The following is a 24832-nucleotide window of genomic DNA, read 5'->3' as shown; positions in this document are numbered from 1 at the left end:
GAATCAACTCGACGGCAGTGGGTTTGGTTTTTGGTTTGATCTTTACTATAACTGAAAAAGGCCCCATTGATGAATAGAGAGAAAGGATTTAGCTTTGCCTTTTAGGAGGGCCAGGGAAAGCCTCCAGGAGGCAGGAACTTTTTAGCTGAGTCCTGGAGCGCACAGATGAGTTTGTCACGTGGATAAAGGAACAGCATGTCCAAAAGGCACAGAGGCAAGAAGGAGCCTGAGATCTTCTCAGAGCTTCAGACATCCAGGATGGGTGGGATGTGCAGGGTCAAACCCAGGAGAAATGGGAGCTGAAGCCTCAGAGATCATCAGGGGCCCGAACTTGACAGGTCTTGAAACCTTGGAAACCAGGCCAAGGGCAATGGGGAGCCATGGAAGAGCTTAAAGCAGGGGGGTGGCAGTATCTAATGTGGGTTGTAGAAAGATCCTGCTGGCTGCTGTGTGGAGAATAGATTGGAGGGAGAAATGAGAGACAGGGAGTCCAGAGAGGAGGCTGTTGCCCAGGCAAGAGGCAGGAAGACCAGAATCCAAGTGGTGGCCGTGGGGATGGAGACAGAAGGACGACGTAGATTTGCCAGGACTCAGTGATGGCCAGATGTAGGGAGTGAGGAGCTCTCTGATGTCCACTTGGGTGACAAGTAGAACTGAAGTGCCACTCACCTGACTGTGGACTCCTTTGGACAGATTCTGTGTCTCTTTTGCTCACCAATGTATCCCTGGCATTTGGGGCAGTGATGGCACACAATAGACACTCAATAAGTGTTGGTAGAATGAATAAAATGTCCCTCGGTGGCACAAGTAGTTTGCACTTGATTGCTGACCTGAAGGTTGGTGGTTTGAATGTACCCATTGGTACCATAGAAGAAAGGCCTGGAGATCTGCTTTCTTAAAGATTACAGCCCAGAAAACCCTATGGGGCAGTTCTACTCTGTAATACATGGGTTCACCATGAGTTGGAATCAACTCTAGGGCAACTAACTAACTAAATGAATGAATGAATGAGTGAATGAATCAGTGAGATGAGATAGGGACAGAGGAGGAGGACCAGGCTGAAGGAAGCTGAGATCAGCTGTGGACATGAGCCGTGTCAGCCTCAGTACGTGGTCCAGGGGAGTGGTGGAGATCGGGAGCCATTGGCATAAAGCCGTGGCAGGGCAGGCATCTCCTGGGGAAAGGTGAGGAGTGATAGGGGGCTGAACTGGGTCCCTGAGAGCAGGAAGAGGAGCCAGCAGAGGACCTAGGAGGGGGGTTCAAGGGGGAGGAGGCCCAGGAGAGAGAAGCTGCCCAGGTATCAGGGGAGGGGAGAATTTTAAGAAGGAGAGAGTGTCTGTGAGAAGAGGTGTGGGTTGGTGAGACTGTCACTGGATGAAGACTGGCCACTGATGCCCTCGGTGAGGAAGCGACACCCCAGAGAGCTGAGGGGGCTCAGCTTGGAGGGTCCTGAGGGTGGGAGCAGAGTCACTGGAGAAGGAGGGCGGATGTTGCAGAGGGAGCTGGGGCGAATGAGGAGGCCGGGAGGGACAAAGAGACTAAAGCCATTGGAAACACACCCTCTAAGGGCTAACGAGGTGAGGGGCAGGGGGTTGAGGAAGGAGGCAGGAAGCCCACCTAGTGGTTTGACGTCAAAGGCAGCGTCACCTGCAGGCCTGGGGCCTGTTAAGAAGGTGAGAAGTTGGTGAGCAGTGGAGGTCATCTGGGTGGTTGTTGGTGTCATAAGGAATGATGGCAGGATTTGGGGTGAAGACACCCATGATCAGATGCCTCCAGGAGGCTGAGGAGCAGCCAGAGGGGGGAGGGAGTGGCCAGATGTGTGGACAGCAAGAGGCATGGTCAGACTGGGTATGTGGAGGCTTAGGGTTCAGAGGGGGACAGTGTGGGTTCCATTCTGGAGGTGACAGCCACCGATGCCAAAGAAGGCAAGGAGCCGAGAGAAAAGTGGTAGGTGGTTTGTCCACGTGGACAGTGGGTCATCCCTGGTGATGGTGAGACTTAGAAGGAAGGACACCTAGGACCCAGGACCAACTGCCTCCAGTGAATTTGGGGGGAGGGTGACAACACTAATGAGGAGGCACAAGGTGAAGAGCAGCTGGGCAGTGGGCACGTGAAGGAGGAGGGGGCTTCATCCCAGTGGGGTGGGTGGGGATCTGGATGTGACACCAGAGCAAGGAGGACCTTGGCAGTTCTCAGTATTGGGATGGACTTTTGGGGAGGACGTCAGACCAGCTGGCTACAGGCGGCTGCTGGATGGTAAACCCGGCCTGGTGGATGTGGGTGGTCCAGGGTCAGGGGTTGTAGAGCTAGACTCCAGCCCTGACCCTGTGATACACGAGCTGTGTACACCTGGAACTTGGTTTCTCTGTCCACAAAGGATCACTTTGCCAGGTCATTATATAACCTCTGGGATCATGCTGCCTTGGTGGGGCCAGTGAGTGGCAGTGGTCATGATTGTCACAGGCAGACCGTGTCAGGCCTGGTGTGGGGTGGGGCAGAGAGGGAGCCATTGTGGGGTGATGCACGGTGGACCTGTGGCTTGGTGGGTAACAGAGTGCAGATAAAGGGTCCCCAAGCAGGGCCCCTGAGGTGGTCTAGGAAGCCTCGTGTGGGAGGCCAGCTGGGCCTGCGCCTCCTGCCATGGGCTGCCCTGCCTTTCAGTGTTTCATCAAGATCAGTGCAGCCTACGGCTCTACGAAGGACATCTCTGTCTACAGTGTGCTGGGCCTGCCACCCTCCCAAATCTTCATCGTGGGCCGGCCCACCAAGAAGTACCAAAACCAGTGCCAGGTGGGTGGAAGCTGGGCTGGGGGTTGGGCAGGGGACAGGGGCCAGAGAATGGGGGAAGTAGGCTGTTCGTGCATTTGCTTGTTCATGCAATCATTTATTTGTTCATTCCTTCACTTGCTCATTCATTCATTCATTCAACAAACACTACTGGGCACCTTCCCTGGGCCAGGCCCTGTGTTGGGGGCAGGGGAGGATGCCTAGTGGAGTTAGATGTAACATCAGCCAGCCAGTCAGTCTAGTGGGGGAGACAGGAAAAAAAACCCACAGATGATGACGGTACATATAACAAGGGCCACGATGCGTGGCGGGGGCACAGAATTGTGGGACCTGGGGTGAACGGCTAACCTGGACTGGGGGCAAGCTTGGCTCCTGGGAGTTTAAAGGAGTTGGGTCTGAGGTTGGGAGGAGTATTTGTGGCAGAGGCAGCAGTAAAAGCAGAGGTCAGGAGGTGACAGAGAGCAGTATGTTGTGGGACCTGCAGTGACTCAGCTTGGCCGAGTGTGGTGGAGAGCAGGAGTGCGTGGAGGGTGGCCAGCTGTGCCTGGCTAAGTCGGGACTTGGTCCTCTAAGCATGGGGTGATGGTGGGGAGTGACATGATCAGGTTTGTGATCCAGGAAGTTTCCTCTGGCTCCTGGTGGAAGGTGTCTGAAGGAGTGGGGAAGTCAAGGATGGCACCCTGGTTTCTGGCTTGGGTGGCAGGGTAGGTGGTGCCATCATAGTGATTGAGGAGCAGGTTGGAAAAGGAGCAGTTGAGGGGAAGGCTAAGAGCTCCATGTTGGAAGTGTTGAATGCTAGGTGCCTGAGAGGGAGCAACCAGTGGGGTGTCAGCAGCCAGTGGTGTGGTCTGGGCTGAGCAGAGAGGAACGACAGACATGGGTCTCTGGGAGAGCCAGCATTTAGTTGCTTCAGGAAGCCGTGTGTGTGTGTATGTGTGTGTATGGTCACCCAGGGAGTGTGGAGAGGGAGAAGAGAGGGGTGAGAGGGAGGAACCTGAACAACAGACAACAGAGTTAATGACAATAGTGATAACTTTTCGCAGCACATTCTCTATATTTATTCTTTACGTTCTCAGAACAACACTATTAGGTAGGTTCTACTAGCCTTATTTATAGATGAAGAAACCAAAGCACAGAGAGGGTAAGTGACTTGCCCAAGGTCACACAGCTGTGTGATTCCAGAATTGAGACACCAACCCTACTGCACTGCTCTGGAAGAAAAGCAGGAGAGGGCAGTGGCATGGGTCCAAGGGGTGGTGACTGTTGAGAGTGTCAGATGCTGCAGGGGAGTTGAGCAATGGAAGGACTAAAACTGTCCATGGACTTAGTAGCAAGGAAGTGATTAGCAGCCTTAACGAGGAATTTCCTGAAGAGAGTCAATGTTTGAAATAGCTGCTGTGCCCAGACTCCAGAGGGTGCAGCACGGAGGATTCAGCTGAGGCTGGAGTCGGTGATTCTGTGCAGACCCGTCTACTGGTGTGTGTGCTCTGTATGTTCTCAAAAGAGCTCAGCAGCCCAGGTGCAGGCCTGGAGGAAGGGGTGGTCGGATCCAAGGCTGGGGCTCTGGTGAGCCGGTTGAGAAGCGGGTGCTAAGGGAGCTGCAGAGAGAGTGGCTAAAGTGATGCCCTGGGGTCCAGCTGGGTCAGGAGGGACGTGAAGGCAGACGGGGAAGAAATCAGAGGACGTCGAGGGCCTGGGAGGCTCAATGAAGCTCAGTGAGAGTGGTCACAGTGGTTGTGAGAGGAAGACAGCTGGCCAGAGAGTGGGTGCCTCATTTGAAGACCTCCCAGGTAGAGCAGTTCTAGGTGAGAACAGCAGCTGAAGTGAAGTGAGTGTCTCCGTGGAGATGTCAAAGAGGAGAGAAGTTGGGGAACAGGGGAGGTCACCTGGATGAATGTTGGCATCACATGATGGCAGGATGTGGGGTAGAGAAGAAACCCATAATCCAGGTGCCACAATGGTCAATGCATGGAGAATGACCTAGTAGGTGCCAGGAACTCGGAGAAACAGAGTGAGATGTCCAAAAGTATGAGCCTCCAATGAGATGGAGGGAGAGACGATGGTGTAGTTGGGGCCCTGGGAGCCCAGCTGGCTTCACGCCTCCACCTGCCCACCCTGGAGGTGTGTGAGCTGGGGGAGAAGGAGCAGCCTCCACTTGTGGGGGTGGTAGGAGCAGCATCTTTAGGGGACAGCCAGGTCTCACTTAAGAAAGTGAGTGGAAGAAGTATTAAGTGAAGTGGGTGATTTGGGGGAGAATTGAATTTATCTTTGGGGGGGGATTCTGGACCTGAGCTTCTCAAACTCTGTTGTGCACAGATCACCTGGGGGTCAGGTTTCAATGCGAATTCTGCTTTGGTAGGCCTGGCGTGGGGCTGAGAGTCTGCCTAACAAGGGGCCAGGTGATGGGGCTGCTGCTGCTGGTCCACGGCCCACACTTTGAGTAGCAAGGTTATAAGGACACATGGGAGGAATTGGCAAGAAGGGCAGCTCTGGGCCCTGAAGAAATGGTTGTATGGGGTAGAGAACTGGATAATGCCATTGTTTGTTTTTTGCTTTACATTTTGGGATTTGAGTGCGAATGACAAAGATGGGGAGGAATTAGACTTCCTCTCCCAACAGGGATCTAAAGAGGACTCTGGTGTGACCCCCCGGTACAGATAGAGGTGCTGTGTTGTCAAAGCGAGGGGGAGCCTTGGGCAGTAGAAGGGTCCCGTCGTCTCGGGAGCTGGAGCACGGTGGGAGGTTCTAGGGCCGTGGAGACGTTGGGTGGGCAGGACCAGGGGGCCTGCCCCACCTGCCGGCCCGACGCCTCTTCCCTCCGCAGTTCCTGAGCGAGGGCTACGCTGCACACCTGGCCGCCCTGGAGGCCAGCCACCGCTCACGCGCCAAGAAGAACAACTCACGCATGATCCTGCGCAAGGGCAGCTTCGGGCTTCACGCGCAGCCCGAGTTCCTGCGGAAGCGCAACCACTTGCGCAGGACCATGTCGGTGCAGCAGCCGGGCCCGCCCGTCACCAACCCCAAGCCGGAGCGGGCGCAGAGCCAGCCGGAGTCCGACAAGGACCACGAGCGGCCCCTGCCGGCGCTCAGCTGGGCGCGTGGGCCCCCCAAGTTCGAGTCGGTGCCCTGAGGGGTGGCTGTGCTCAGAGCAGAGGGGCCCACGAGGCCGCCTGCAGGAACGGGAGGGAGCTGCCTTCTCACCGACACAGGCATTTTCCTGCTTTTTCCCTCCCGTGTCTGTCCAGCAGCGTCGGACCAGAGGGGGGACCCTGCCGAGCCTTAGGGGGCTCCCTGGGCTACGAGGGGTGAGACCCAGGGGTCTCAGTGCAGTCGCTGCTGCCTCCCCCATGCCTGTGACCGCAAGCCCAAGTCGGGGCTCATCCGGGGGGCAGAGCTGCCAGAGCTCGAGCATTTGGGCAAAGTCAACCATCTCTGTGAGTCCCTGAGGCTTCGGCAGCAATGCAGGGCAGGTCCTTCAGGGAGCCATCCCCAGACCCAGCATCAACAGCCTTCTGCGGGCATAGCTTCTTAGCTGTCTCCAATGAGGGGCAAATGGCATTTGTGCCCACCCTTCCTGTGACATCCTGGGTCACTATATTGGGTCTGGCAGTCCTGTGGCAAAGTGGCCACTTTCTGGGCATGAGAGGACGTCCCCTGGGCTCATCCTCATGTTCGCAGTGTCTCTCCATGGCCCTCAGGGCGCGGGGGCCGGTGCTGACGGTCTGTCCTCCTGCAGCTGTCCATTGTCCCCCTTCTTTTCCTGGGTCTTCTCACCATCACCCCGTGGCCCTTGAGGACAGGCATCCCTCTTCCTGGAGCCCTCCCCTGTGAGGCTACAACCGGGGTTCTGGCCCAGGGGGCTGGCAGCAAGCCCTTGAGTGTGCTGCTTGCCCTCTCTGGGCCCTGCCTTCCTTCTGTGATTGGAGGCCCCCCAGCTGAGACTGATGTGAGGTTTTGACTCCTAGGTCTTGTTGGCCTGCACTTCCACCCCCTGGGACTTTTCAGGCCTCAGGGCCCCTGGGAGGGCCCAGTGATCCACCTCTTCTGAGACAGGGGTTCTGGGTGGGTCAGGACGGAGGAGCTGTGGTCCTGCCTCAGGTGAAGCCCTCCTGGGAGGGATCCCTGCTTCTTGGAGAGCCTCAGTGGGTCCGTGTGTTTGCTGGCACTGACGCCTGAACTGGGTGTCCCAGGGACAGAGACACCCCCAAAGGGTACTGTTCTGGCTCCCTCTCCCCACCAGCTCTGCTCAGACCGACTTCTCCCTGGCAGGTGCAGAGCTGAGTCCCCAGGCTCCTGGGAGTTCATGTAATTTTGGCACAAACTGTTGTCTTCTCTTCCCTTCCCCCTGCCACTCAGCTTGGTTTGTGCCCATGACCTCTTCCTGGGTGGTCCCCTGAGGTTGGCAGGGCTTGGCCCTCCTGGGGCCCCCTGGGGCCTACCTGGGCTCTCTTGCTGCTGAGCCTCTGGTGGGGTGTTGGCCTTGGCACCTCTCCCTTGCTCCCTGGCCCAGGCCTGCACCCATCGTGGGAGGTTGTGGGGGGTTGCCTCTGAGCCCCGTGGGCTGTCACTGAGGCTGGTCCCAGCTCTTTCAGCCAGGGCTGTGTGCCGGGGCCAGGCACCCCCAGATGTCTGTACGCACAGCAGGCACCGGTGTCAGCTCAGTGTCGCTTCTGGTCAATGTCTACCTCGCACAGCTCCTGTGCAGCCGACGTGCCCCATGAAGGCTGCTGCTGGTGGGGGCGGCTGGGCACCTGGGCGCCCTGCTGGGGCTGGAGGGGGCTGGGCCCTGCTCTCACCACTAGAAATGTGTCTTCTCCAGCCTGCAGCTCCTGCCCCGCTGGTCCAACCTGTCTGCTAGCAATTCCCTTCCACTTTCAGCACTGCAGACTGCAGCCATGCCCAGAGTGGCCTGAGTGCCCTGGGGTGGGGAGGGGGGGCCAGCATCCTCCTTCTGCTCCAGCTCCGCCTCCTGGTGGTTCACCCATGTCAGCGCCAGACTCCCCGCCCTTTAACATTTCACCCTCTTGGCTCTCTGTAAGGCACCAGTTCATATGGCAGAGCCACCTCAACCCTAATCCTTCCTACCCACCCCCCCCCCAAATACCCTGAATTAAACTTGGTCGGACTTAGTCTGATTCCCTGAAACTCCACCTCTACTTTTTGCAGATGCCGCTGACGTATTTAATACTCTCAAATGACGGCATCACTGGTATGAGATACTTTGCCCCCAGCTACCCTTCCTTTCCCCTTTCTGAGGACCCCAGGGGAGGAGCAAGAGGTAATGCCTGGATCCCAGGGAATTCGGAGGCAGAGAGAACAGGGTTCTGTGGTTCCAGGGTCGGAGCTGGGATGTGGGACACAGCGGGAGGGCCACCACTCCTTCCTTTTTTTTTTGTCCCCCACTGGGCCTTGGACAACTCACACCTGAGATGCTGATGGTGTCCAGTGGGGTCTTGTAAACACAACGTCCTCAGAGCTGTAGTTGGTGTTTGTCAATGTGTGTATGTGCGTTTCTGTACGGTAAGGAGAGTCAGACCACTTACGTTCAGTACTGCTTTCACGGCAACTATGTAGCCAATGGAAACCCTGGCAGCCTAGTGGTTAAGTGCTATGGCTGCTAACCAAGAGGTTGGCAGTTCAAATCCGCCAGATGCTCCTTGGAAACTCTATGAGGGAGGTCTGCTCTCTTATAGGGTCTCTATGAGTTGGAATTGACTTGATAGCGGTGGTTTAGTTTTTTTTATGTAACCAATACACACTCTCTATACTAGCGGTTTGTTCAACTTTCACTCGGTCAAGTTGGAGAAAAAAAGAACCCAGCTGTGTTGTTCTCCAGAGGGCGTGCGTTGCCCGCGCCCCCCCCCCGCCCCCGGCATAGTTCTGTGAACCTGTTTATTCTAGAGAATCCTTCCAGCCCCTGGCGTGCCTACTCCCAGCATCCGGAAAACAGTTCTCCCGCCTGACCAAAGCTCCTTGTTTCTTGCGTGGCATGTTCGTCCTTCCTGATCCAATGGGCTGTCCTGACTCAGGGACTGCCTGCTGCCCCCTCTCACCACGTCCCCTCTTGGGGGTTCAGGATGTGCCCTCAGCCAGGGCCTGCTCTTCTGGCATCATTGCTTTTGTTCTAAAGATCTTGACTCCTCCCTTAGGCTCCGCCAAAGAAAAAAAATTTTTTTTTTTTTTTTTTTTTAAAGTAGACCCTTTCATGCACTTGGATGAACCCCCCAGCCCGTCTGGGTGCTGGGTCACAGAAAACTGACATCTTTGAGCCTCAGTAATCCAGAGAAAAGGAACTCTGGCGGTGCAGCGGTTACACACTCAGCTGCAAACCAAAAGGTTGATGGTTCGAATCCACCCAGCGGCTCCTGGGAGAAAGACCTGGCAATCTGCTCCCATAAAGATTACAGCCTACAAAACCCTATGGGGCAGTTCTACTCTGTCACATGGGGTTACTATGTGTTGAAATTGACTCGATGGCAACAATCCAGAGATTACTGGGGGCAGACTCTTGAGAGCGGGGAGGCTAGTTTAGTGGTTTTCACACTGTACTTTTACCACTTGGAGTCCAGGCTTGTGCCCAGAAAGTGTCCTGCAGACCAAAAGTGGCAACAATCTTTAAATGACCCCCAGACCCCGGGCAGGTAGAAATTGGTTGGAGATGGTGCCGGTTTGGCATCAGCATTGTCCCACCCAGCCAAGGTGCTGCCCTACCTAGGAGGGCTGGCCCTGGCTGTGAAGCCAGCCAGGCCTCTCCAGCTGAGCCCCCGCCTTAAATAACCAACTTTCCCGCTGAATCTGGGGCATTTTGGATGCCAAGTGCTTTGGAAACCTATTCTCTTTGGCTCAGCCAAAAGAAACGTCCTTTCCTTCCTTTCCTCGGGGCTTGGGGCAACTTTCTTAAAATTATAGTTAGGGTTAAGTCCAAGTAGTGAGGCCTCATCCAGGTTCTGCTTTCCTTGCTGAGAAACAAGGTCCCTGGGTGGCACAAACGGTTTGTGCTCAACTACTGTCCTAAAGGTTGGCAGTTCAAACCCACCCAGCGGCACCTCAGAAGAAAGGCCTGGCAATCTGCTTCTGTAAAGATTACAGGCAAGAAAACCCTATGGAGTCGTTCTACCCTGTAACACATGGGGTCATCAAGAGTTGGAATCAACTTGACAACAAAGGGTTTGGTGTTTCGGTTTTGCTGAGAAAGCACAAGGACATTTGAGAGGAAAGTCAGATCTTGACTTTCTCCTCTTCGGGACAACAGGAAGCAGATGACACCAAGGAGGAGCAGGATGGACGAGGCCAGCTTGCTTATGGGGACCCTCACCCTCAGACTCTTCTGTCCTTTTTTCTTTGTTTCCGTGGTGGTAGCAGCCAGCCTGACCGTCTTCGTGGTCTGACTGTTCCTAAGTGCAGCTTTCAGTATTGTCTGTGGTGGGATATGGTTCTGTGCTGAAAAGGTTTCTATTCCTTTGGCTGCCTTGTACAAAATCCGTTAGAAGAGAAAATGTAAAATACCAGATTTCTAACAAGATGAAAAAAACAAAACAAATAAAAAGCACTATGGAGTGACAAGATTTTTACAACTGGTCTTGATTTTGATGTGAGCTGGTTTTTAACTCTCAAACGTTGTCACTTAAATAAAAACCTTATTTGCCTTTAAACTGTGTTTTGCTCTGGACTCTGCTGAAAAACCTTTCCAGTTCCTTGTGTTTTCTTCAAGCTGGGGGTACATGGGCTGGGAATGGAGGTGGAAGGGGAAGCAAAGCTGGTCCTAAACCAGAAACCTATGGCCCCGAGCAAGTGGCCTGGTGGGTGATGGAGAAAGGGAAGAGATACCAAGTGCAGAAAGATCGTCTTTATTATGAAAAAGCAATGTTATTTAGGAATGTCACACCCTGGGTTCTTTCTAATCAGAGGACCGAGCAGATTTCTTAAATAATTTACAAAGGGCAGAAACCGCCCCTGGCCAGTGCTGCGCCCTGCCTGCACACCCACAATGCCCTCTGCTGAGTAGATAAATAGGTACCGTAAGCCAGGGTCTGAGAGCTGGAAACCTCTCCTAACCCCTCTTCTGGGGCTCTGGTGGGGGAAGCTGGGATGGGAATGGGGTTGCCAACAGCCTCAGCCCTGGACACACGGGGATGTCCGAGGATATGGATGGCTTTCTGCAGACCCCACTCTGGGTATGCAACTCAGAGCTCTCACAAAACTCAAAACTCCCAGTGCGTTCACTTCACGCTGAAGACAAGCCAATCACAAGGCTCCAGTGTAGGGTGAGCTCCTAACCCCAAAAGTCCCCTGGGGGAGTAGAATGACACCTCCCTCTACTTGGTTTCCCAAGCCACTCTCGAGCTGTGGTCACTGATGGGCCCAGTTGTGGCTGAAGCAAGAAAGCAGAGGCCCCAGAGCAGTCAGGTCCTTGTTAGCAGTGGCCCAGGGGGTACTGATGAGTTCTGGGAGCTTCCTCCAGGAAGCCCATGTGGCAGCACAGACATCCTGGGTTGTGAGGGGGTGGTGGTCAGATATGGCTTGTTTCCTGCAAGACAGAGCTCCCTTTGTGCCCCTTTCTGTGCCCAAGACAGGGGAAGTGGGACACCATAGCCTACCTTCCAAAATGGGGGGTTGGGAGGTAGCTCTAGCTATGTAGGGGCCAGTCATGCTCAATTAGTGATGGGATCAGTGAGGTTAGCAGCTCTGGCTCCGAGCAGCCAGGGAGACTTGCAGTTTCTCCTTGGCTGTGCCCAGTAGCGCCGCGAGGTTTTCCAGAAAAGACTAATTTCTTTAACATGCTTCCAAATACGCATGCATGCTCAGGCGTGAGGAAGAGGAAGGCAGGGAGAAAGGTGCTTGGGGGAGGGGGGCATTACCTGAAGGGCCCTGTCTTCAGTCATGAATGAGACAAACGGTCATGTCACCACTAGATGGAGAAGGGGGAGGGGTTGACGTCATTGAGTGCTGGTGGCTCTGAGGGGGATTCCCAGCCTGGACTAGACACAGACTGGGAAACATGGTGGGAACAAGGCCCGCTCAAAGATGTGAGCTGCCAAGGCCCTTCGTGAGAGGCCGTCACGGCCATTATACAAACAGGGAAACAGTCCCGAGGTAAGGCTGATCCAGAAGCCAGGCCCTGCTCCCAGGAGGGGCTCCTGAGCAGAAAGACTGGGAACTCCAGAGCAGCCACGTAGCTTCTCCCAGTACCAGGGGCAGGCAGGGTATGGGAGCCACAGAGAGTGTTGGAGGAAGGGCAGATCTTTCCGGAATCAAGTACCTGGCCACATGTGAGGTTCTGGGCAGTGGACAAATGTGTGGCCCAAGGCCCAGGGTGCTACGCGCATCTAGGGTACATCCCTAACCACTATCCCAATCCAGGTCTGCCATCCTCTCTCATGTTCAGAAGAAGAGACCAAAGCTCAGAGTGGGGCAGGGAATAGCCAGGGTCATACAGTGGGTCCGAGCCAGCCAGATCCTACCTAAAAAGAAGGCCTGGCTCAACTCTGGCAGCTTTTCACTTTGGAGCATGGGGTGCCAGCTCACCTGTCTTCAGCCACAATGGCTTCATCTAACTTGTGGGACAACTTCTGGAGACGCTGAATTCCCATCCCTACAGGCTCCAAGTCACTGTCGGACTCACTGAACAAAAGAAGAGCCACATCAGTGACTAGTTGGAAACCTGTTGCAGGAGTAAACCACCCCCACTGTCCCCAACCCAGCACTGGGGCCTGGACTACCAGCCCAAGAGATGACACCTCACCCCAGACCATCAGTTCAGGAAGTGACATAGAGTGTCTTTGAATAGCTGGCAGAGAACTGAGATCATGGCCCATTAAGCCAAGGTCATGGGCAGGTGAGCTCTGCTGCTCCCCACTTAGAGACCTAGCCTTGACCAAAAAACCAAACCCACTGCTGCCAAGTAGATTCTGACTCATAGCGACCCTATAGGAAAGAGTAGAACTGCCCTATAGGACTTCCAAGGCTGTAACTCTTTACGGAAGCAGACTGCCACATCTTTTTCCTGTGGAGTGGTTAGTGGCTTTGAACCACTGACCTTTTGGTTAGCAGCTGTGCACTTAACCGCTGAGCCATCAGCCTGGGCTAAATCTTTCCAGATGGCTTAAAGCTTGCTCTTGGGACCACCAGAAGGCTTGGGTGATATGATATAGTCAGAGCTAAGCTTGCTGTTTCCCTTTACGGATAGGGAAACTGAGGCCCTGAAGGACCCCCCTCCCCCAGGCTCCCTAGTAGTGGGGACACAGCTGGACCAGACATATGTACCCCTGGCTTCAGGTAGCCATAGTAGGTGCTCAGAAGCCCCTCGGGCCCAGTTAGTGTTTGGGGGCCAGGGAAGAGAAACTGTGCCTGGACTCAGAAGCCACAAACCCTGTGGCAAGGCACTATCCTACTTGCCTGGGGGAGCAGAGGGGCTCTGTTGAGGAGTAGGGGCTTCGGAAGGCAGCCTCCCTTCTGGACCGCCGTAGTGGGTGGGTCTGTGGGCTCCTTTGGGCAGAGAGGCTGTGCTGCTCCTTCTTCCAGGAGTCCAGAGCTGAGTAGGCAGGGGTGGCTCCAGACAGCCGGGTGTTCTTCTGGCTCAGGCTGCGAGGTGGAGGGCTACCACCCTTTTGTGCCCCTCTCTTCCTTCTCCTGGCTTTCACCTGGGTTTCCACCAGCCACTTGGTGCCATTTTGGCAGGACTCTTGGATTCTCTGAGACAGATACATGGAAAGGTTAGCACAAAGCCAAGGGCGAGTTACCCAGAGTTCCCAGACCATACCTCCAACCCCGGGGCCCACCAGTAGTCCCACACATGTTGGCTGCTTTTGGTCTCAAGGACAAGGTTTGGGGTTGACTCCATGTAAAATGGCTGTATTGCAGGGATCTGGCTCAGAGCCTCCCGGGACATGAGTGCAGGGGTCAGCAGCTGAAGGATCACTCTGGACCATAGAGACTCTACTCTTTGAAGTCCAAACTCTCCTGGGGACACAGATTGACCCAGAGACTCATGGGGAAAGCCCAAAGAAGACCAGGTCCTGCACCCTGACCCAGAAGATAATTTGTCTTCCTGCCTCTGGCCCCTCTCTAATCCGTCATTCACACAGGTCCACAAAGAGGTCCTCTAAAGGTAGTTCTGATCATGATACTCGATTGACATTCCCCTGGCTCCTCATTGCCTATAGGATCAAGCCCTAACTCCTGGGACTGTCACTCAAGACCTTTCATACCAGCTTGGCGGGAGGATGTGATAGATGGGAAGGCTCTTCATTAGCTGAAGTACCTTTGCCTTGGCAAACCAGAGTCTAGAGGTTAGAGCAAGACCCGAATTAAATTTGGTGAGTCATGTGACCTTGAGCAGTTCAGCTCATTTCATTTCTTTGGTCCCTGGGGGTGATGAAAACAATCACATGTTTCCAAACAAGGACTTTCTGCAAAGGGCCCAAAAATAGCTACCCTTTCTCCCTCAAAATCTTCAGAATTCCCAAACAGACACTGAGGAGAAAACTCTTCACCCCATTCTCTCCTTGGGTGGTCTAGTTACACTCATGGCTTCCATCTCTCCTAGGTGATACCTCCTGATCTCTCCAGCTTCGGGCTTGAAGATGTGTCCTCTTGGAGGTCTGATGGGCACCTCACGCCCAACGTGTACGACATCTTCTTGCCCACATGTTTTCTTCTGACACCAAATCCTCTCAAATCTAATTTCGGAACAGCTCTAGAACTTGTTCACTTCTCTCTAGGTCCAGGCCTCCAGGCTTCCTCAGGGGAGAATCTGCCTCTAACCCCATTGCTATTAAGTAGCTACAGATCATGTACCAATCTGCTAACCTGACCAGGTCCCCACCCTGTTTAAATTCTTCTTATTGGAAGAGTCTAAACAACTTTAGCACATGGGACCCTTCTCCATCTGCCCCACCTTGCTCCCTGTCCTCAGGCCATGTTGTTGTTATTAGCTGCCCCTGATTCATGATGCCTTCACGCACAATGGAACAAAACGCTGCCCAGTCCTGTGACGGGCCTTTCTTCCTAGTCAGTCTTTGCCTAGAAGCTCCGCTGGAATCTGTACAGCGTCATAGCAACACACAAGCCTTTACTGACAGACAGGTGGTGGCTGCCCATGAGGACCGTTGGCCGGGAATAGAACCCTGGCCTCCCACATGGAAGGCGAGAATTCTACCACTGAACCACCATTCCCCCCACCTCCGTATCCTTTGGCCTTGTTGTTAGGTGCTGTCGAGTTGGTTCCGACTCACAGGGACTCTATGCACAGCAGAAGGAAACACTGCCAGGTCCTGCACCATCCTCATAATTGTTGCTACGTTTGAGTACCTTGCTGCAGCCACTGTGTCAATCCATCTTGATGAGGGTCTTCCTCTTTTTTCACTGACCCTCTACCAACCATGATGTCCTCCTCCAGGGACTGGTCCCTCCCGATAACATGTCCAAAGTACATGGGACAAAGTTTCGTCATCCTCCTTTCTAAGGAGCATTCTGGCTGTACTTCCTCCAAGACAAATTTGTTCGTTATTCTGGCAAGCCATGGTATAGTCAATATTCTTCATGAACACCGTAATTCAAAGGCATCAATTCCTCCTCTTTGGTCTTCCTTGTTCACTGCACAGCTTTTGCATGCATTTGAGGCGATTGAAAATCCCATGGCTTGGGTCAGGTGCACCTTAGTTTTCAAAGTGACATCTTTGCTTTTTAAAGCTTTAAAGTGGTCTTTTGCCCTCTGGCCTTACCCAGACCAAATTCCTGTCAATTCTCCTGAGCATCTTGCTCTTCCCCAGCTCTGGGTCTGGACTCAGGCTTTTTCACCTGCCTTTTTAAACACACTTCAGCCCTGGTGGTACAGTGGTCAAGAGCTCAGCTGCTAAAAAAAAGGTCAGCAGTTCGGATCCACCAGCTGCTCCTTGGGAACCCTATGGGGCGGTTCTACTCTGTCCTATAGGGTTGCTATGAGTCAGAATCGACTAGACGGAGTTTTGGTTTAAACACTCTTCAGTGCGGACAGTGGGGTTCGGTTGCAGAATTCTCGCCTGCTGTGCAGGAGACCTGGTTTGATTCCTGGCCAATGCGTCTCATGTACAGCCACAATCAGTCTGTCAGGGGAGGCTTGTGTGTTGCTGAACGGGTGTTAGTGGAGTGTCCAGACTAACACAGACTAGGAAGAAAGGCCTGGCAAGCTACTTCTGGAAAATTAGCCAAGGAAAACCCTGTGGATCACAACAGTTCAATCTTAGTGTGCGTGGGATTGCCATGAGCCGGGGGCCAACTCCATGGCCACTGACAACTGTAACAACCACCACAGTTCTCCCTTGCTGGGTGATCTCCTTGGAGCCACTTCCTCTTGGAAGCCCTCAGTGACTAAGCCTGTGTTTGGTGTTCCCCCACCATGAGCTCCCACTGCCACTTGCTTGTAATTCCTTTTGACAATCCGGCTCTTACCACCTTGGACTGTGAGGATCTGTCTCCACCAGGGCCCTGTTTTCATCCTCTCATTCAGCTATTTGTGGAGCACCTGCTATATACACCAGGGACTATGTGGGGTGCTAGGGTAACAACAATGAACAAATCGAAGTCCTTATTTTCATGGAGTGTACATTCTTGTGGGCTCCTTGAGGATAGAAACTGGCACCAAGGAAAACCAATAGCCTTTGAGTTGATTTGAGTTGATTCTAACTCACGGCAACCCCATGTGTATCAGAGTAGAACTGTTTTCCATGGTTGATTTTTCAGAAGTAGCTCACCAGGCCTTTCTTCCGCGGCACCTCTGAGCGGACTCAAACCTCTAATCTTTTGGTTAGCAGCTGAGTGTGTTAACAAATGGCACCACCCAAACCCATTGCCTTTGAGTCAGTTCTGACTCATAGCAACCCTGTAGGACAGACTAGAACTGCCCCATAGGGTTTGCAAGGAGCAGCTGGTGGATTCAAACTGCCGATTTTTTGGTTAACAGCTGTAGCTCTTAACCACTGCACCGCCGGGGACTCCTAAAGCCCTCCATAAATGGATGGTTAGTGTTGTCACTATTACCTGGGACATAGCACCCAAGGCATTCTTGGCCGAGCGTGCTGCAGCCTGGAGGCCCTGCTGCCCTGGCTCTGGGTTTTCCAGGCGTTTCCAGGAGGGGCCCGCCCCGAGGTTGAGGCTGACCGCTCTCAGGGGCAGCCTCCTTTGGAAGTGTCTGCACAGGGAGCCCAGGGCGCTGGTGGAGCTCTCTAGATGGCCCACAGCAGGCTGCGGCACCACGTTCTCCTGGAGCTGCTCCTGGTCCTGCAGAGATCTGCGGCGCCTCGAGGCCCCCACGCCCTGCCACCGAGAGGCCATCTGCCTGGCCTTGAGTCTGCGCTGCCCACCAGACCCTGAGGAGAAGGTCAGAGGGCAAGTCAGCAAGGCATCCCATCCCTATCCCCACAGAGATCCTGGGTATGGGGAAGAGACGGGATGGAGGCCCATGGAGGGTGGGGGTGGGGGGGAGGATGGCCCAGGCTGGGTGGGAGGGGGGGCACGTGGTAACAGTGGGTGCGGGGTGTGGAAGAGGGGTCAGCAAAGCCCAGAAAAGGGCAGAGGCTGAACAAGGATGGTCAGCACTTCCTGCTGTCCCGTGCTTCCAAGACAGTTGTCCTTTCGTCCCAGCCTCCATTCCGCTCTGTCTCCGGAGGGGAGGGAACCAGGGTCAGGCCTGGTCCTGGGAACAATCGCGCTGACCTAAGGCCCTCCGGCTCCAGGCCAGGCTGACCAGACGCCCCCATTCCGGCCGGACGCTCGCAGTACCCAGGCGCCCCCACCTGCTGCCCCTGTCTTAACTACAGCCCGCACCTCGTGGGCCGGAGCCCCTCCAGGTCCCCCGCACTCACCCAGCAGCCAGCTGCTGACCAGACGCGTCCCCGGCCGCTCCTCTGCGACCCCGGAGATTTGAAACTCCGCGCGGACCCGCCCCGGACCCCGTCCTCGCCGCTGATTGGCCCCGGCCCGGACACCGCGGCCGTGCCGGGGATTTCGATTGGCCCCCTCCGCTCTCGGCTGTAAATCGTGCTCTCGGATTGGCCCGGCCCTTCCCATTCATCTCAGGACCCCCTTCCAGGCTTGGCGCCCCGCGATTCCTCGGCTTTGTATCTGCCCAGCCCGGCCCACGCGGCCCGGCTCTTCAGTCCCTCTCGGCCCAGCCCCCGCGCCACCTTCTGGACGCTCAGACCCGGTTCCGGCGCCCCACTCTGGATCCGAGGCCGGGGGCTGCCTCCCTGCAACCTGCAGGAGTTCAGGGGTTCAGGCTGTCTGACTACACCGAGCTCGAAGGGGGCGTCCCGGGCAAGGGGAAGACTCAGGGCCTGGTGGCCCGGAGCTCCAGGCCCCTCAGCCCGCAGCTTCCATCTGCTCTAGTTTCCTGGGACCTCCCACCCTGCCCAAGAGGTCTTGGTCAGTGGTTTGTCAGAAAGAGCCAGGGCTAGGGGTTCAGAGCCCTGCGTTCCCATGAAGGTTTTGCCTCAAAATTTTCCTCGTGACCCTCTTTGTTACTGAGACAAGGTACTGCCGTTTTCTGTATCCCCTAAACTCCTGACCCACACTCTAAACCCCCCCCCCCGCAAGAAAATACTTCCTGGGAGAGGCGACAGGCCGGGAGCCCATCTCCCTGCCTTCCAATTAAGCCCCTCTGTGGAAGACAGTCCTGGTGGTCTGCTTCCATAAAGATCACAGCCAAGAAAACACCATGGAGAAGTTCTACTCTATAACACACGGGTCTCCTTTACAGTTTACAGTTTATTTCCGTCACCTGCCTGTCAGTTTGTTGTCCTGTATGGTGGCTTGCATGTTGCTATGATGCTGGAAGCTATGACACCAGTAATTCAAGTACCAGCCGGGTCATCCGTGGTGGACAGTTTCAGCGGAACTTCTGGATGAAGACAGACTAGGAGGAAAGACCTGGCAATCTACTTGCAAACATCAATGAAAATCTTATTGCTCACAACAGATCATTGCCGATATAGTGCTGGGAGATGAGCCCCTCAAGTTGGAAGGCACTCAAACTACACAGTGGCCACAACAATGGACTTGACCACACCAACCATGGTGAAGAGGGCCCGTGACCAGGCAACGTTTCATTGTGTTGTACATAGGGTCGCCATAAGTTGGAGCTGAATCGACAGTAACTAACAATGGTCTGTTTTACTTGATTAAGAAACTGAGGTATAGAGAGGTTAGTTTGGGCCCAAATTTTCCTCAGCTCATAAGGAGCAGAAGGAGCCCTGGTGGTGCAATGGTTAACCCCTCGGCTGCTGACAGAAGCGTTGGCAGTTTGAAGCTATCCAGCAGGTCTGTGGGAGAAAAACCTGCCAATCTGCTCCTGTAGATTACAGCCTAGAAACCCCTATTGGGGCAGTTCTACTCTGTCCTATAGGGTCACTACGAGTACAAAAATCAACTCAAGTGCACCTAACAACAACAACAATATGTAGCAGAGACAAAGATCCAAACTTGGGCAGTCTGGGACCAGTGTCTACGTGTTTAACCATCACGCACACTGCCTCTCCTCAGCCCCTTGCACCTCCACCTCCAGCCTGGACCTCTCGCCACACAGGCATATCCAACTACCTCCTGGTTACCCCCTGCTGTCTGGTGCTGCAGGCACCTTAAGTCAACATGCCCCCACTGAAGCCACCCCGGTCTCTCTCAACCCTCCTTCTCCTCCGCCATGGTCCCTCTTGCATGTCTTTCCAAATAATATCTTTTGGGTGCCTGTGATGTATTCAACAATGGGCTAAAACTGGGAATAAAAAGCTGAACAAAACAAATGTAATCCTTACCCTCACAGAACCCAAAATCTACTATGCAAGGGGAGAGATGGACATTCTGATCAATCAAGTAACCAAGCTGAGACCTAGAGAACGAGTAGGAATTAACCAGGCAAAGAAAGTGCTGATATGTGAGAGTTAGGGAGGGCAGTGAGGTGGGGTGGAGGGTCTTCCTCGCAAAGGAAACAGTACGTTCAAGAGGACTGGTACCCACTGTAAGAAACGCAGCACACACACAGATGTACAACTGCGACAAAAGTTTCGTGAAACAACACTTTACTATGTGTGATGTGTTCTGATATTTTCTTTTCTATTTCATTTGAAAAATGCCGGCCACAACTTTCTAAATTTATTTTATAATGACTCACTAATGGGTGTAATCCGTGGTTTGACAAATACCCTTCTACTTTGCTGGTTCACTTTGTTCCCCTCAGTTGAGTTGTTTACCAAGAATTGTTTACTAGATGAAGACAGACTGGGAAGAAAGGAGGCCTGGCTAGCTAGTTCCAAAAACCAGCCAATGAGAACCCTATGGATCACAATGGAACATTGCCCAATGATAGTGATGGAAGATGAGCCCCTCAGGTTGGATGGCACTCTAACTACACAGTGGCCACAACCAGTCACTAAGGGGGTTTAAAGAGTGTGGACTGCACTGGGTGACGCTGTCAGAGGAGGTGACACCAAAATGACTGTCAATAAAATTTTTGTGCAGTGTTTCAACAGAAATTGATTATTTTTTATTAAAATATCCCTATACTTAGGGCATTCACTAATTAGATAGTACATAAAAACTACTTTAGGTGAAGGGAAAGACAGCACACAATACAGGGGAAGTCAGCACAATTGGACTAAACCAAAAGCAAAGAAGTTTCCTGAGTAAACTGAATGCTTCGAAGGCCAGTGTAGCAGTGACAGGGGTCTGGGGACCATGGTTTCAGGGGACATCTAAGTCAATTGGCACAATAAAATCTATTAAGAAAACATTCTGCATCCCACTTAGAAGAGTGGCGTCTGGGTCTTAAACGCTAGCAAGCAGCCATCTAAGATGCATCAATTGGTCTCAACCCACCTGGATCAAAGGAGAATGAAGAACACCAAGGACACAAGGTCATTATGAGCCCAAGAGACAGAAAGGGTCACATGAACCAGAGACTACATCATCCTGAGACCAGAACTAGATGGTGCCTGGCTACAACTGATGACTGCCCTGACAGGGAACACAACAGAGCACCCCTGAGGGAGCAGGAGAGCAGTGGGATGCAGACCCCAAATTCTCACAAGACCAGACTTAATGGTCTGACTGAGACTAGAAGGACCCCGGTGGTCATGGCCCCCAGACCTTCTGTTGCCCCAGGACAGGAACCATTCCTGAAGCCAACTCTTCAGACATGGATTGGACTGGACAATGGGTTGGAGAGGGATGCTGGTGAGGAGTGAGCTTCTTGGATCAGGTGGACACTTGAGGCTATGTTGGCATCTCCTGCCTGGAGGGGAGATGAGAGGGTGGAGGGGGTTAGAAGCTGGCGAAAAGGACACAAAAAGAGAGAGTGGAGGGAGAGAGCAGGCTGTCTTATTGGGGGGGGAGTATTTGGGAGTGTGTAGTAAGGTATATATGGGTTTTTGTGTGAGAGACTGACTTGATTTGTAAACTTTCACTTAAAGCACAATAAAAATTATTAAAAAAAAATTTAGGGAACCCAAAGATCTTAAAAAATAACTATTTAATGTTTAAATTGTTTCACTTAAAAATTGGCAACATCTACACATCCTTCAGCCTAGCTCTTAGGTAGCACAAATGATTAGCCAAACTAGAAAGTGACCCCTGAGCCATGTCATGAACACAGGATCTACTTGAGAGCTTCCACCCTGTTTGCTCTGGGAGCCAAAACTGTTCTAAGTCTGAACCTCCCATCTTCAGGCCAAGAAGCTGAATTCCCTGGAGCGCAAAGCTCACAGCTGGACAGAGGAGGGAAAGGCAAGAGCAGGGCAGGGTGGGGTGCCCAGGGCTGGGTGGGAGGGTGTGTCATCAGCCTAAGGCCCAAGCCCACCCACTGCCCTGTCACCAGATCTCATGAGCCAGCTCCACACATTTCCAGTGCTCCACAGGCCTCTGGTTCAGTTGCAGCACCGTATCGAGCTGCTGCAGCCCTGCCTGCTCTGCCAGGCCCCCTGCCAGGACAAAGAAAAGCCACTCAGGGGCTCCTGAAGCCTGAGACCCCCCAGATGACTTGAGTCCTTTGCCTCCATGGTGACCTCAGGCAAGGACTGCCCTTCTCATCTCTCCATCTGTGAAGTGAGGGGCTGGACCTGGTGGCTGTCAGGGCCTTTGCCCTCACCACCTCCCAGCTGCCTCACCCTAGGGCCGGCTCACCTCTCTGCTGCCCACCCTCCACTCAAGCCCCTTCCCCCTTCTCCCGGGGGCCTCCTCACCACCGAGAGCCCTTCCTTGTTGCCAGGCTCACACACCTCATTCATTCCTTGAGCACCAACCTCATGCCCTGGGGCCCATGTAGGTTCTGGGGATACCCAGATACTGAGCCCTGACTTCTGCCCTTAAGATGCCCACTCTGTGATTAAGAGAAGTCTTATTTCTGAAAAGTAGGGGGGAATAACTATTTTAAGCGCTAATCTGGCTTGGAATAGAATAAAAGACCAATTCCAAACAGAGTTCATAAAAAACTCTCATTTTCCCATGTAGTCATTACTGAAAATATAGGTTTAGTTCCTGTTCAAAATGACTGGGAGCCAAAATATAAAACTTATTTTCATTTTGATAAAAAGAGAGTGGGTATATTTCCATAAACCTCAGTTTTGTCTGTGGTCATTTAAAAATATTATTCTTTTCATTTTGAAAAACCAGGGCACTGCTCCAGTTTGGGGCCCCCTGTTCAGTTCTAACTTCTGTTTGCAAAGTCCAGGTGTATGACGGGTGAGGGGGGCTGGACATCACCCAAGTCACTCACTTACCTGAATCCACAGCCTGGTCTCGGACCGGAGAGTCGCAGCAGATGGTGAAGCCAAAGCCATCCTTCTCCCTTGGAATGGTGATCTAGGACACAGCCCTGTCCAGTTACTTCCAGAAGCCACAAGGCCATGGCACTGCCTCTGCGCCTCCAAGGCTGGGAGCCCACAGGCCCCATCCCGGAGGCACCCTCCTCTCTGAGGAACTAGAGCCAAGAAGTAAGCCGGCTGGTGTTTTGGTGTCCCTATCTCAGCCCAGGCATCTTGAGAACTGGAGTGTGAGCCAAGTAGGAAGGTGAGAGCTCAGGAGAGAGGCCCAGGCCAATGTGGGGAGGGCCTGGGGCACAACCTTGAGAAGGTAAACTTCACCTTCCTCAGTCCTGGCAAACATGCAGTCCAGCCCTGTCCAAAGGGGCCCACTGGACCTGCCCATCTCCACCTCGCCTCTGACCCACTGACTGCTTCAGTCCCTTCCTGCCTCCCCAGAGGTTCACAGAGCATCAACCCAGTGCTGACCCTGTGCTGAGGGCTGGAGCCCATAGACAAAGCAGATCTAGTCGCTGCCCTCTCAGAGCACAAGGCTGGAAGACAGAGACACACATTCACAATCTCAGGCCAAGGGTCAGCGAAAGAGTGCTGGGTTCTCCAGGCAGTCCATCTCCAGCGTCACAGGCATTCAGTAAGGGCTTTCAAGGCTCCCAGGTGAGGGGCACAGATAGGCCTGTGCTAAACCTGACCTAAGTCACTGACCTACTGTGCCTGTTCAGGCCCATGTGCATAGCAGGTTCACAATCTCTACTTTCAGAAGTGTCATGGAAGGGCCCTGCCATCTGGATGTTCTTTTCAATGCAGTACACATTTATGGAGACTCTACTACACGTCAGGTTTGCTGAGGTACAGGGGCATGAGGCCTCGATCTCTGACTCCTAGAGGGGCATGAGCATACACACACCTCCCCACAGCAAGCACTAGAGTACAGTGTGAGGACTGTCTGGGGAATAGAGACAAAAGTGCTTTGACTTTAGGTTCGATAGAATTCTGATCAAAAGGGGGTAAAATGTGAAACAGAACTTCAAATGGTCACGAAATCTAAAATCTCTGGGGACACCCAGAGATTGAGACTGGAAGACTTCCGAAACAATTGCCCTGAGAAAATCTTTAAGTCTTAAGCCAAAAATATCTCCTGAAGTCATCTTTAAACCAAAAAGTAGTTTGGCTTAATTAGAAAAGAATGCATACCTTGAGCATTGTGTTCTTTTAAAGAATTACCCATATGAGATCAAACTGACAACAGCAACTCGAAAGGTTTTATAAGAAGCTCAGGAGGCAGTGAATTCGTGCTGACAATGGTGGAACGATTTGGAAAAGGGTATTGAGAAAAGGCAACACGATTTGAAGAAGGTAACCAATGTCACTGAATTGTACATGTAGAAATTGAGTTGATATATGTTTTGCTATGTATACCTTCACCAAAAATTAAATAAAATACTTATTTAAAAAAAAAAATATATCCCTATACTTAGTTGGAAACCCTGGTGGTGTAGTGGTTAAGTGTTATGCTTGCTAACTAAAGGTCACCAGTTCAAATCTACCAGTTGCTCCTTGGAAACTCTGTGGGGCAGTTCTACTGTGTCCTATAGGGTCACTATAAGTCAAAATCAACTCGACGGCAATGGGTTTTTTTTTTTTTGGTTATAACAACAAAAAAATTTTTCATAAGCCCAGTTTATGTGTATCAATATACCTGCAAGGCTAAAACGCTATACTAATTTACTTTTCGAACCTTCTAATGAGCTCCGGAAACTCTGTTGACATAGTGGTTAAGAGCTACAGCTGCTAACCAAAAGGTCGGCAGTTCGAATCTACCAGGTGCTCCTTGGAAACCTTGTGGGGCAGCTCTAATGTCCTGTAGGGTCGCTATGAATTAGAATCAACTCTACAGCAACAGGCTTGGTTTTGGTTAATGCACTCCAGTCAGAGCAGTTGTCATGGATTGAATTGTGTCCCCCCAAAATACGTGTCAACTTGGCCAGGCCTCGATTCCCAGTATTGTGTGTTGCCCTCTGTTTTGTGATCTGCTGTAATTTTCCTGTGTGTTGTAAATTCTAATTTCTGCCTGTGGTTAAGCAGGCAAGATTAGGTTATGTTAAAGAGGATTAGGGTGGGGTGCAACACCCTTACTCGGGTCACAGCCCAGAGGAGTTTCCCTGGGGTGTGGCCTGCATCGCCTTTTATCTTACAAGAGATAAAAGGAGACAGAAGCAAGCAGAGAGACAGGGACCTCATACCACTAAGAAAGAAGTGCTAGG

General features: G+C 52.9%; 2 protein-coding genes and 1 long non-coding RNA gene across 3 annotated transcripts in view; 1 reads left to right on the top strand and 2 right to left on the bottom strand.

Annotated features, from left to right (window-relative positions):
* PITPNM3 (PITPNM family member 3) overlaps positions 1-8935 on the top strand; it is a 111399-nt gene extending 102464 nt beyond the window's left edge. Inside the window, exons 19-20 of the mRNA XM_049860283.1 lie at positions 2662-2790; positions 5612-8935. Of these exons, the coding sequence (XP_049716240.1) occupies positions 2662-2790; positions 5612-5917 (435 nt within the window). The 3' untranslated portion in view covers positions 5918-8935. The remainder of the gene's footprint in view (positions 1-2661; positions 2791-5611) is intronic.
* A 1704-nt stretch (positions 8936-10639) lies between these two features.
* On the bottom strand, positions 10640-17665 carry PIMREG (PICALM interacting mitotic regulator). The gene is made up of 6 exons (XM_049860015.1): positions 17628-17665; positions 16804-17132; positions 13183-13478; positions 12313-12408; positions 11646-11695; positions 10640-11314 (listed from the first exon to the last, which is right to left on the bottom strand). Exons 2-5 carry the CDS (start codon positions 17095-17097, stop codon positions 11662-11664), a joined length of 720 nt encoding a protein of 239 aa, XP_049715972.1. The 5' UTR covers positions 17098-17132; positions 17628-17665; the 3' UTR covers positions 10640-11314; positions 11646-11661.
* Positions 17666-20879: 3214 nt separating this feature from the next.
* LOC126062449 (uncharacterized) lies at positions 20880-22701 on the bottom strand. The gene is made up of 3 exons (XR_007514059.1): positions 22530-22701; positions 21626-21731; positions 20880-21046 (listed from the first exon to the last, which is right to left on the bottom strand). It is a non-coding gene; the product is annotated as an uncharacterized LOC126062449 (long non-coding RNA).
* Between the last annotated feature and the right edge of the window lie 2131 nt (positions 22702-24832).

This window comes from Elephas maximus, chromosome 19 (genome assembly GCF_024166365.1).
Source record: "Elephas maximus indicus isolate mEleMax1 chromosome 19, mEleMax1 primary haplotype, whole genome shotgun sequence".
Taxonomy (NCBI): domain Eukaryota; kingdom Metazoa; phylum Chordata; class Mammalia; order Proboscidea; family Elephantidae; genus Elephas; species Elephas maximus.
This window is presented reverse-complemented; position numbering and strand designations above follow the sequence as displayed.

What these genes read in the sequence shown, in the direction of transcription:
- PIMREG (XM_049860015.1), bottom strand. Translation starts at nt 17,097, where the DNA reads ATGGCCTCTCGGTGGCAGGGCGTGGGGGCCTCGAGGCGCCGCAGATCT. An exon ending in GAGCCCCTCTGCTCCCCCAG is followed by an intron (nt 12,409 to 13,182) that starts GCAAGTAGGATA and finishes TCTTTTGTTCAG; the next exon opens with TGAGTCCGACAGTGACTTGG. An exon ending in GCCATTGTGGCTGAAGACAG is followed by an intron (nt 11,696 to 12,312) that starts GTGAGCTGGCAC and finishes TTCTCCATCTAG; the next exon opens with TGGTGACATGACCGTTTGTC.